The sequence below is a fragment of the Elgaria multicarinata genome, chromosome 17, assembly GCF_023053635.1.
Source record: "Elgaria multicarinata webbii isolate HBS135686 ecotype San Diego chromosome 17, rElgMul1.1.pri, whole genome shotgun sequence".
Lineage (NCBI taxonomy): Eukaryota > Metazoa > Chordata > Lepidosauria > Squamata > Anguidae > Elgaria > Elgaria multicarinata.
The window spans coordinates 9,050,431-9,063,638 of NC_086187.1; the positions used below are offsets into that span (position 1 = coordinate 9,050,431).

Sequence of the window (13,208 nt, forward strand, 5' to 3'; positions counted from 1 at the left end):
GGTTGCTTGGAAACGTCTTCTGCGACCTCCCTGCCCCCTTTGAATCTTATGGGAATATTTATTTATTTATTTATTGCATTTTTATACTGCCCAATAGCTGAAGCTCTCTTTTGGACTACTTTGCCAACATGGTGTCTGCATGTTGTAAAGGCCAATCTCCAGCAGGACCAGAAGCTTTTAATAAAACAGCCCCTGCTAGAATTCCCCCCCTCTCTCTCACTAGTTGTGTTATGAATGCTTACCCCATTCAGGTCCCTCCTGCCCCACAACTATATCCTAGCATCACTCACTTTTCAATCCCACCATTTCTCTACAGACATTTACTATCTCTAGAGAGCCAGCGTGGCGTAGCAGCAAAAGAGTTGGGCTGGGAGTCGGATAATCTGAGTTCTAGTCCCCACTCGGCTGAGTGACTTTGGGCCGGTCACGGACTCTCAGCCCAACCTTCATCACAGGGTTGTTGTTGTGAGGATAAAAAGGAGAGGAGGAGGATTATGTATGCCACCTTGGGTTTCTTGGAGGAAAAAAAGGTGGGATATTAAATTATTATTATTATTATTATTATTATTATTATTATTGATAATACATGCTTAAAATATCTTCCTCTTTCCCTCCTTCAGACATGCACAACATTTTTCTGTCTCTGGCCTGGACTTTGAGTTGTTGTTGTTGTTGTTGTTGTTGTGTTTCAACTATAGTCAGGTGACCTTTCACCTCTATCAAGGAAGTTCCACTATTTCTCAACATTGTATTGGGTGACGTTCCTGCCTTAGCTGTTGGAATGTTTGTGACCATTCCGTGACATTATAGCAGCTTGTTGATAGGGGGAGGGGGCTTGGTGGGGGAAAAAACAGAACAAAACCAAACATACACAAAAAAACCCCACACAAAACATTTTGAGACAATAGTTCTAAAGGGGACTTATTGCCTCATGTCATGGAGCAACCTGGTCCCCAAATCCCCTCTTCATGTAATCTTTGTTTTGTTTTTTTAACAAAACAAGTCTATTGTTATACAAGGATTTATTGTTACATAAGCATTTGTATTTCTGAGCTGAAATATAACCCCTAATCAGGTCTTCTGTCAAGATAACATTAATGTCTCTGGTAAGATCCTTTATTCAGGTGGCATAAGATATGGTGTCTCTCAACCACTAGAAAACGTCTTGTCCATACCTCTTTCCCCAACCTGATGCCCTCCAAAAGGTCCTGGAGATGATCTTGTATCCAACATATATGGAGGTATAACTACAAGTCTGACTGGCAATCTGATTGGGGAAAAGATGGCCTGTTCTGTGACAAACACATCAGTAGCTAAGCATTGAAACCAAACCTTGCCAAATATCACATTTAACTTAGCAAGAGATATGGGGCTCGATTGACATTTCACAGGCAAAAATCAAAAAGAGAGCCGTAACACTGGCTTACTTGTGGATGTGTATACTAGTGAACTGGGGGCACTGTACACGGGAGATCCTTCCTGGTTTGCTTGACACAGCAGCACCCTGCCTATGAAAGAGAGAAAAAGAGAGAGAGAGAGAAAGAGAGGAAGAGAGTATGGTCTGAGATCGGGAACACGCAAACTAAATCTGATCATATTTTTAAAAAATAAAATTTAAAAAATCCCCCAACATGATAAAGCTATGAGGCTATGGAAAGTGCAGCACCTTTGGTTGCAAGTAATAACAAGAACAACACAGCTTCTGAATACATTTAAGATTAGCGTGAGTGTAGGTGTGTGTTGGCCGATACAGTGACTAACACAGCAGAAATAGTAACGTTTTAAAGCAGAATGGTTTGCTGCCTGTGGCAAAGTCCAAGATGGCGCCACCTTCTCATTCCACATGCAAAAGCCAGTGAGTCCGGAAGTTGAATTTTTATTCAGCCGTGGTGATTGGATACTGTTCTCCACCACACCTGAATGAGAAGGACATATTAAGCTCCCCTAAATCCAACGTGATGCCTTGGTGTGAATCAAAGGATACTGTAGCCAACATGGCAGTTATAGAAAAGTAGGGGTAGTATATTCCAAAGTATGCTGGCTCCATTCACAGACTAAGGCCATAGCTAGACCTAAGCTTTATCCCTGGATCATCCAGGGGTCAAACCTGTTCATCTAGGTGACACACAGGGGATCCAGTGCTCAAGCAGGGGTGAACCCTGGATGATCCCAGGATAAACCTTAGGTCTAGCTGTGGCCTAAATGTTGTATAAATGGGATCATTATGGCCAACATTTCCACAATTTTGGAAATACACAATTTCCAGAGCCACCATCGTTGTGCACAGTGGCAGCTCTGGATGATGGTGGGTGGCCCTGTGGATTTGTTGGGTGCTCACCGGGCCACAAAAAAGCTCACACAGTGCCACAGAGCAGGAGCTGGCAGTGGAAGCTTGGTGGGTGCCCAACGCAGCTGGGTCCAGGTGAATCCGTCCATCCTGAGTAGACAACTAATGTCAGGTATTATCATCCAGGGTCAGGTCATGCGATGTAAGGTGAGAAGTCTATATATCCAAATGTTTTCTCTTGCAATGAATATTCTTGGACCTGTTATTGCAGTAACTGACAAATCAAAATTGAAGAGCTTTGAAGCTGGTTGTCCCAAATGTTGTTGTTGTTGTTGTTGTTGTTGTTGTAGATGTATGATTCTTAAAACATATGCATAGATCAGTTGTTGTTTTATCTATGTACTGAATATGAGACCCTGGACATTTGCACTCACTGATAAATAAAAATAAAAAATAATGTACACTGCCAGTCCTGCAAATGACATTTTGTTTGCTATAGTCAGTTCTGCCAGCCATGGACCTCTTGAGGATACGTGTCTACATGAGATAAGCACAGGGGATGCAGCACTTGAAATAACAAGGGTGTGATCCACGGTTGTTGATTGGTGGTGTAACTACAGGTCACACTGGTAATCACCATAGGTTTGGAAGGCTGGTAGAATGAAATAGCAGGGTGCTGGCTGATAGCTTTTGCAAGACAGTTCTTAGCAGATGGTGGGTAGAAATGTTGCCTAATGCCTTACATTCCTGGTGAAAATTATTATTATTATTATTATTATTATTATTATTATTATTATTATTATTATCATCTTCATCGGACAGCTCCTCACTGAAGAATGCAAAAATAATAATAATACATAAACATTTAATATTAGAAGTTGGTTCCAAAATAGGAGAAAAGCTAGGGAAAAGCTGAAACAAAGAAAGACACTTTCAGTGAACACCTAAAACATATGAATGCCGAGGCCTTTCATACCTCAGAGGCACAGTAGATGCCTCCACAGGGAAGGCCCATCTCTGTGTAGCCAAAAAACAGAAACCCCAAAGCTGTGATATGGACAACACAGCCTCTCATGAAGATCATCCTGGCCTTGGAAGATGGTATAAGGGGAGATGTTCTATGAGGTAACCTAGTCCTGAGTTGTATAGGGCTTTACTAATACTAATACCAACACCTTATAGCTACCTTGGTAGCACACTGGCAGCCAGTGTAGAAGATCCTTTAGTGCTGGCAGCTGAACCAACCCATTGTGCAGAATATTTATTTATTATTTATTTATTAAATTTATATACCGCCCCATAGCCGAAGCTCTCTGGGCAGTTAACAAAAGTTAAAAACGGTGGACGTTAAAAAAGCATACAAAATTTTAAACCATCAATATATATATATATATATATATAAACAACAGTATACAGTATCCATTTTAAACAACAACAGTTCTGGGGTCCATTAAAAAATAAACACACTTAGCATATGTTGTTAAATACTGTTAAATGCCTGGGAGAAGAGAAAGGTCTTGACCTAGCGCCGAAAAGATAACAATGTTGGCGCCAGGTGAGCCTCATCGGGGAGATCATTCCATAATTGGGGGGCCACCACTGAAAAGGCCCTCTCCCTTGTTTAAAAGGTGTTTTTAAAAGTTAATTGGTTCTTTGGGGGATACTTTTCAACGTTCTTACACACTTTCTTCTTCTTCTTCTTCTTCTTCTTCTTCTTCTTCTTCTTCTTCTTCTTCTTTTATCATTTTCATTATTATTGCAATAGAGCTGTCACCTGGCCCAAGATCATTGGAAACACAAGAGAACTTTTGAATATATAGACTTAACTCATTAACACTGCATGTAGAGTAACACTTACACTCCTCTACGGCAAATACCACAATTTGGAATATTCCATTGTCTACAACTGCCATCTTGGTGACAGCATCCTTTGATTCATGTTAGAGCAACTCAAAAGGTGGAAGCTGAAGCATTCTGCTTTAAAAGTTTAGTATTTCTCTTGTGCTACTCAATGTAACAAATATATGACTTTAGTGATGACTGTATCCTTCTGGGATTCAGGACAAACATGTATGAATTATTGTTTGATACATTAAAACTCAAGTTTACATCCATATATCTATAGAAGCAGATCAATCTCTCCCCTCCATGATGTAAATCGCTTTATTTTACACTAGGAGAGGTTGACCTGTCCTGATCCCCCTCTCACGTCATAGTGAAAGACATTGTGGGTGTGTTGTGGCCCTGTGCAGGCTAGTTGGGAGCCCTCTGTAAGTTCAGAATGCTCCAGAAGAGGCTGTATATATACCTACCAATGTATACCCACAGAATGTCTCCAAGCCAAACAAACTAACAAGACCCAGAAAGACCAAATCGAAGTCCTCACTGATATGAATTAAATCTGCACAAATAGGTTGTTAAGTGCATGCTACTCCTTCCAACGCCATTTGGTGCATCAATAGCAGCAAGTATGTCATGAGGGGTGTCCTACAGATAGGAGTGTTGTGTGATTTCCCCCATGGAGAGGCCGGGACCCCTTCGGCAATGACAGTTGCTGTCTTCTTCTCTTCCAAAATGACTCCAGAACTCCTCCTGCCTAGCAAATAATTCCCCATCTCCCTGAAATGCTTCCTAAATAGAGATCATAACTGGTATCAGTGGTTCCAGACTAACCATATGAAGTTGCTTCATGCGGAGTCCATCAAGCCCACTACCCTCTACTCCAGGGCTGAGCTGAGTTCCATTTTCATTTTCCACATTTTGATAGTTAAATCCCTCTAATTCTCTAATGTATAAAAGGGCACGCATGGGATCCCTTAACAGTTAAGACACAACTCATCTGTGTTAAGTGATCCAGACGTTTCACTGTGGCTTAAGAACCCCATTAAGGTCTTACTGAATGAGACCAAGGCCCATCCAACCCAGCAAGCTTTGTGAGAATCCCAACAACGAGTAGGTACAAGGTGGCCCACATACGGACCACGATCTAACTTCAGACTATCTGTGGTCAATTCCAGTTGCCGGAAGCTCTTTATGGTCTCAGGCACAGAGACTTTCTGAGTCCTGTTACCTGGAAACCTTTGCCATCTGTATGCAACATATGTGCTCTGTCAGTAAGCTATGCCCTCTGCTTATTCCCTGTAAGCTATGTTTATTCAGAGAGGCTTGGAGGGTCCAGAATATATCATTTCAGTCGACCCAAGGACCAAGTATCTTGAATATGGTGGATCAATAAGGGACACTATCTACAGCCAGCCACCACCACACAAAACCTACTCTCGGTTGTTGTTTTTAAAGGAAGTGGGGAAGACATACACCCCTATACCCATCTCTGCTTAACATGTGTACTCATATTTTATTAGGGCTGTGCACGGACCCCCCTGAACCACATCATGGCCCGATCCACAACTTTCGGATCGGGCCAATCCACTTTGGATCGATCCAACCCTCCCCAGCACCACTCCACAGAGCGAGATCCGGAGGGGTGGAACGAGATTTTGCCCCCCTTCCCTACGTACTTGCCTCTGCAGCGGATGGTGGAGGCAGGTAAGTGGGGAAAGGGGGCAAAATGGGGGCCGAATAAGCCCCCCTGCCCCCTTACCTGGCTCTGCCGGCGTCACCACATGGACTGCGGTGGCAGTGGTGGAGCCAGGTAAGTTGCCTGCCTCCATCACTGTCTGGTGCAGGCTTCAACTGAGGGCCGTGGCCTGCTCTTCCAGCTTGAGGCCTGGCCCTCAGTTGAAGCTGGTGCCGGACAGTGCCGGAGACCCCCTCCCCTCCCCTCTCCCTGCATTCGGAGCTCCAGATGGAGGCGAACTGCTTCGCCTCAATCTGCAGCTCCCCCGACCCAATTCGGATCCACCTTTGGCAGAGGCGGATCGGCTCTCTCCACTCCGGATTTGTAATCCGAATCGAAGCAGAGCACAGCCCTATATTTTATGTCATAATGAAGGCTAACTGTTTCCATGGCAAGTAATATGACATGCACAAAAAATATACCCCTTTACCATCCTTGTTGATCTTTGTTAATTAATTTGGGGAAATTTCCCCCATTTACCATCAGGAAATCTGGTAGCATACATTTGTGGGGGGGGTGTCAATGGATGTATGTGGTTAGTGCATTTGCAGCATCAAGCAACAGGCTCTTGTTACATCCTTGGGGTGTATGTCTGCCTGCATCGAAGCATCGGACTTCCTCTACAGCAGCCCCTTGTGCATATATCTGCATGTCTGAATCCAGTTTTGTACTACAGCTCCCATAACCCTTCATACACATGGTGGTGCATGGAGGAACTCACTAAGATGTTCGAAGGTCACCTGTCCACATCCCTTGAATGGGCAAAGAATGTCTGTAAGAGGTTGAGCAGAGATTTGAGGCCTCACTCCATCCGCACATATGCATTAAAATAGTTGATGACAAAGAATACACTCATTATCTACACTTATAGTGAAGATGGCAGGGTGATAAGGTGTAACTAATTGCTCACTATGTGATCTTAGACATCCAATTAATCAGGGGGCATTTATTAATGGAATGTAGTATTTACATATCCCATTCCAAACCTTGAAAGCACTTCATATACATTATGAAAGCACTTCATGTATTGATGGACAGGTACTTTTATCCCCACACTAAGGCCTTAGCTAGACCTAAGGTTTATCCCGGGTCATCCCTGCCTGCTCCCGGGATCCCCTGTGTGTCATTTACATGAACAGAGATGGCCCCGGGACGATCCCGGAATAAATCTTAGGTCTAGCTAAGGCCTAAAGAAGGGAAATGGGGCAGTGTGAGAGAGAATAGCAGTGGGCCATATATTCCGTCAATGGCTAAGGAAAGATTTGAACCCAGCAGTCCCTGAGTTGCCGCTCAAACGCTTAACCTCCCTGCTACATTTAAGCAAAACATTCTACTTTTACTGAAGCTACTGACTATATTTATTTATTTATTTATTTATTTATTTATTTATTTATTTATTTCAATTATTTCTTGGCTGTCTTTCAGGACAAAAGGCCTCCTAAGACAGCAATAAGCCTTGCAACAATCCTTTAAGATTTTTCAGGAGAAAGAAAACGTTTCTTCACCCAGCACATAATTAATTGGTGGCATCCTCTGCCACTTTTTGTGGGCTTTCTGGATGTACTTAGCCAACGATCATGGAAATCAGGGGGCTGAACTGGAACTAAGCTAGGGTGACCATATGAAAAGGAGGACCGGGCTCCTGTATCTTTAACAGTTGCATAGAAAAGGGAATTTCAGCAGGTGCCATTTGTATATATGGAGAACCTGATGAAATTCCCTCTTAATAACAGCAGTTAAAGCTGCAGGAGCTATACTAGAGTGACCAGATTTAAAAGAGGGCAGGGCACCTGCAGCTTTAACTGTTGTGATGAAGAGGGATTAGAATGTAAGCCTATGCGGCAGGGTCTTGCTATTTACTGTTTTATTCTGTACAGCACCATGTACATTGATGGGGCTATATAAATAAATAAATAAATACTAATAATAATAATAATAATAATAATTTCACGAGGTTCCCCATATATAAAAATGACACCTGCTGAAATTTCCTTTTCAATACAATTGTTAAAGATACAGGAGCCCTGTCCTCCTTTTCATGTGGTCACCCTAACTAAGCTTTATTCAGACATTATACATTGGAGTAGGCTGATCATGGGAGAAGAAGGAATGGGCTGCCCATATGCCTTCCTCATGCATTTCCATCACCCTGTAGTTGAGGACAGTATTTTAAAGAGGAGTAACTCTTGTATGCATGGAGGCTCTCCGTGTGATTCCTGTAATTAAAATGGTGCAGAGAGCCTCCATTGATACGAGATGGGGGATCCTCTTCAAAACATTGCCCTCCATGAGTACAGGGTGATGGAAATGTATGACTAGGGCAGCGGGGCTGGTTCACTCCCTCCTTGTGTGCTTAGCCTACTCAGATCTAAAACACCTGAATAGGCCTCTAGTTGAACAGGTGATCTGAACAGCAGGACTTATTTATTTATTTATTATAATACTTGTATGCCACCCTATATCACTGGGATCTCAGGGTGGCAGACAGATAAAAGCAGAAGATTGTAAACATAATATCCAAGGCTAAAAAAGAATTAAATTGCTAATCACAACTTTTAAAGCTCAGCTAAAAACTTTTCTTTTTCCTAAAGCTTTTAAAACTTGATGTTGCTCGGACTTTATACTGTTAGTTTGACCCTACCCTGTGCCTGTTTTCCCTACCCAGTGCCTGTTTGCATTCCCTTCCCCTCCTTATTGCTTTACTATGATTTTAGTAGAATGTAAGCCTATGCGGCAGGGTCTTGCTATTTACTGTTTTACGCTGTACAGCACCATGTACATTGATGGTGCTATATAAATAAATAAATAATAATAATAATAATAATAATAATAATAATAATAATAATAACAAATTATAACCAATTGGAAATTTATAAAAGCAATAAAAACGTGGTTTTAAAAAAAACACCAATTAAAATAATTAAAACTTTTGTGACCATGGAGAATTTAGCCTTCAAAAGCTTTGAATTATTATTATTATTATTATTATTATTATTATTATTATTATTATTATTATTATTATTATTTCTTACCCACCTCTCCCTTTGGATCGAGGCGGGGATTAACATTAGTACAATAATACAATATAAATCACATACATAAAATTAATTAAAAGAGCATATAAAACCAATATGAAATAACAATCAACACATCTTTAAAAATTCTTAGGTTTCAAATTCATCTGGGTAGGCCTGCTGGTTTTCAAACCTGTTTTAAATTCAGAGAGAGAGAGTTAATTTTATTTTTCTCCTCCAGCAGGCTATTCATAGAATCATAGAATCATAGAATAGCAGAGTTGGAAGGGGCCTACAAGGCCATCGAGTCCAACCCCCTGCTCAATGCAGGAATCCACCCTAAAGCATCCCTGACAGATGGTTGTCCAGCTGCCTCTTGAAGGCCTCTAGTGTGGGAGAGCCCACAACCTCCCTAGGTAGCTGATTCCACCGTCGCACTGCTCTAACAGTCAGGAAGTTTTTCCTGATGTCCAGCCGGAATCTGGCTTCCTTTAACTTGAGCCCGTTATTCCGTGTCCTGCACTCTGGGAGGATCGAGAAGAGATCCTGGCCCTCCTCTGTGTGACAACCTTTTAAGTATTTGAAGAGTGCTATCATGTCATTCCACAGTCTAAGGGTGACAGAAGAAAAGGTCCTCTGGGTAATAGTTTTGGCTGACTGAAATAAGTTCTCCCCTGAGGACCTGAGTGTGTGGGGCAGATTGTATAAAGAGCCATGTTTTAACCTGGGTCTGGAATGAAGCCAGTGTTGGTGCCAGTCAGGCCTTCAAGGGAATGGTATTCCACAAGTGGGGTGCCACCACAGAGCAAGTCCTGTCCCATGTCCCACCATAATGTATGTCTCACATTGATGAGTTATGGAGGAGGGCTCTTCTAGTTGGGTAGCCCAAATCATGTTTCTGCTTGAGGAATCAGAAAAATGACACTCACATACACACGCAGACATGCACACACTCAAACATACATTCTATGTACAGAAGCAGACCCTACCGGCAGTTACCTTATGATAGGGTCAGTCCTGCAATGTATGTTTTTACATTTCATCATTATTATCCCCTTGATACAGAGGTTGGACTAAGGCTGGGAGCAAAGTGACTAGCATAAATTGCGGCTGAGTTGAGGTTTGAAATGGAGACAGTGAGATCATAAGTCACAGTTTTAATGGCAAAAAGTATTATGATCACTAGAATATTTATTCTTTGCAATCCTAGTGGTTCCACCCCTCACCCCATTTTGCCCTTCAATTTCATTTCATGCCTTTCCCCATCCCTTTTTTGCTAAATGTATTCTCGGATACTATTAACGAAACGGATTAAGTTGCTTTCTAAATACAGACAAATTAACCCAATATTGTTTAATATTACTTATGTTAATTATACATAGATGTTTGTATCAAAACATTAAAAAAATAAAGCTGTTGCCATTGTTTTTAAAAATGTAGTGTTAAAGTATTATCATACAAATGGTAAAAATCCCGGCGAGATTAACAACTCTGATGACAGTTAATGCATTTCTAAAACTTCTGAGGAGCTGTTACAACCCATTACGGCTGAAATATTGGTGTATGAAAAATTAATAAAGCCAGCAGAAAATGGAATTCAGCATCTGTACCAGCTATTTACATAGAAAGAATCACCCAGAATTAATTATGCCCTATGTTACATTCTAATGAGTTTTTCATTAAAATGTACACTATTATGGAAACTAAACAAGGATTATTCAAAGAAAAATGCCAACAGCTGTTATTTTTTTTGGAGAGAGATTAAAATTAGTTAATTGGTTATACATTTATATCTAGCGTGGGGTTAATCGAACTCTATTTATCACACCGTGTGTCTCTATGTTTTGTAAAGGAAACAAAATATGCATTACAGCAGCCAGTATTTCTCTTTTCAGGGTTTGACTATGTTCACTATTTCCTGGATAGCTGTTCATGCACATTCAGTAGAAGAAAGTGCATTTCTGCCACGCCCGGCACAGCCTGGGCATGGGGAAGGCTTTGCGGACGGGGCTGAGAGAGGAGACGTGCCCTCCAGCTATTGGCAGTGCACTGCAAGGTGCCACTAGGCTGGGAGGGGTCTATTTATATATATAAAGGTGACTTACCCCCTCCCAGCCTCCTCTTTGTTCGCATGGCTCCCTCCCACATCCCTGTAGGCAGTGTGAGCTTGCTGGTTGCCATTAAGGGGCCGAGTAGGAATTTTTTTATTCATGTATGAATTTTTTCACCTACTTCACACTGTAAGACAGTTAAGGAGTATTAAATAGGTTGATTTGTTGATTCTCAATTTGGTCACATTTGTTTATAGGTAGCTAGGTAGGGGCATTCCAGAGAGGAATTAGGATTGGTGAGCATTCATTCAGGCACTGTTATGGTGATTGGTAAGTTCTGAGGCTTTCAGCTGTGAGCCCTTTGGCCTTGCTGGGAGATAAGGCTTACCTTTCAGGCCAACTCTTCTCAACCGCTCAGAGCCCCGCGGCCTGCATCGGGGTTGACACCGGATGGTCTCCCTTCCCCACAAGGGGTGGCCCATGGGGAGGGCGATTGTGGCGGTGCCAGCCCATGGGCCATGAATGACTCGTCCAACTTAGATGGGCCTTTTTCAGTCCTGACTGGATGCCCTACAGGGTATCACCCCCTTTGCAGATCTTAAATAAATGTGGCCCTGTTTAAATCCAAACTGTACATGGCTTGTCTCTTATTTATCGACCTACATGCCGCAAAGCAATATTTTCAGTCATTATATTTTTGTTGCTCTGTGTGTGTGTGTGTGTGTGTGTGTATGGGGTGGGTGGGTTTTGACAAGAAATCACCTTCAAAAATTGGTGAGGGAGCACAGGATAATGTTGGTGAATTTTCCAGGTGGGGGAGATGAGGTCTCGGAGGGGTTATTTATTTATGTATTTATTTATTCATGTATTTCTAATTTATTTTTACATTTATATCCTGCCCTTTGTTTCCTCTTCCAAGAAACCCAAGATGGCGCACACGATTCTCCTCCTCTCCATTTATCCTCACAATATCCCTGGGAGACATTGCCCTACTCTACACCAAGCAGGATATTCCACTACAAAAGCAGTATGAAAGCAGTATATCAAAGGCAGGAGCCGCATGACTGCCTTGATAGAGGTATTGAAGCGCACGGACAACTGTTGGGGCCAATCGACAAATACCATATACCGCTTTCATAGTGCAACATCCTACTTGGTGTAGATTAGGTAAATGACTGTCCCAAAGTCACCCAATGAGCTTCTTGGCTGAGTGGGAACTAGAATTTGGATCTCCCAAGTCACAACCCAACATTCTAACCCTATACCATATTGGTGTCCAATGCTTACCTTATAAGTACAGCTGAATAAAGTGGCCAAGGAGAGTTCCTCCTTTAAACCAGCATCCTGGTAGGTTCCTGGAATACTTACCTATGTAAGTATTCCATAGGGTGGACATCATGATATCCTCCTGTGGGCATTTCAGAAAGTGGATTAACTGGGGAGGCTGCAGCACTGGAGGAAGCCCCATGAGGCTCTTTTGGACATTGAATGGAACCTATTATCATCATCATCATCATCATCATCATCATCATCATCATCATCATCTCTTTTCTTGTTTGTGGCGGTTTTTATAGATGGACATGATGGGCTTTGCCAGGTCATGCTGTCTTTTACTGATTCAGGAATTTCCTGTCAATTGAGCATGTTTTAAGTATGACTGCTCTCTGGATGCTGGTGTAGATGTATTTTGGTAAGCCCAGTTTCTGAAGGTTTTCTGTATAGTTTTTTGATGTGATGCCAGTGACTGATGTGACTAACAGAATAATTGTGACCTTTTCCTGTTGCTATAGTTCTTTAACTTCCATGACCAGTGGTGTATATTTTTCTCTCATTTCCTCTTCCTTTTCTCCAGCATTTTTGTTGTTAGGTATTGCTACATCAATGAAGTACATGTGTTTTACATTATTATTATTATTATTATTATTATTATTATTATTATTATTATTACAACAACAACACACAGTGCTCTGGACAAAATATGGAAAAGTTAAATGGAGTGAGGATTCCAAATGCATTGGTTCCAATAAAGACTCCAAAATCTGGGGAGCATATTTGGATGAAAATAATTTTGGAAGTCACTGTTCTGGCAGACTGAATGGTGGATGACATAGGCACGTAGATCATTGCTCTTATTCTGCATGTGATAAGAACAACCTTGCTAGAATTTCATGAGGGAGCATTCAAACAGATGCTCTTATTCTGCATGTGATAAGAACAACCTTGCTAGAATTTCATGAGGGAGCATTCAAACAGATGACCACCCCATCTACAGTCCGGCT

General features: G+C 41.7%; 1 protein-coding gene across 19 annotated transcripts in view; it reads right to left on the reverse strand.

Moving 5' to 3' along the window:
- The window catches only part of RBFOX1 (RNA binding fox-1 homolog 1), a 1,470,150-nt gene that overhangs the window by 109,553 nt on the left and 1,347,389 nt on the right, over positions 1-13,208 (reverse strand). For 17 of the 19 annotated variants that reach the window (XM_063143444.1, XM_063143439.1, XM_063143441.1 and 14 more), the window contains one exon: positions 1,428-1,508. The exons of the other annotated variants lie outside the window; for them this stretch is intronic. In XM_063143444.1, coding sequence (XP_062999514.1) covers positions 1,428-1,508 — 81 coding nt within the window. The remainder of the gene's footprint in view (positions 1-1,427; positions 1,509-13,208) is intronic. 19 annotated transcript variants of the gene reach the window in all.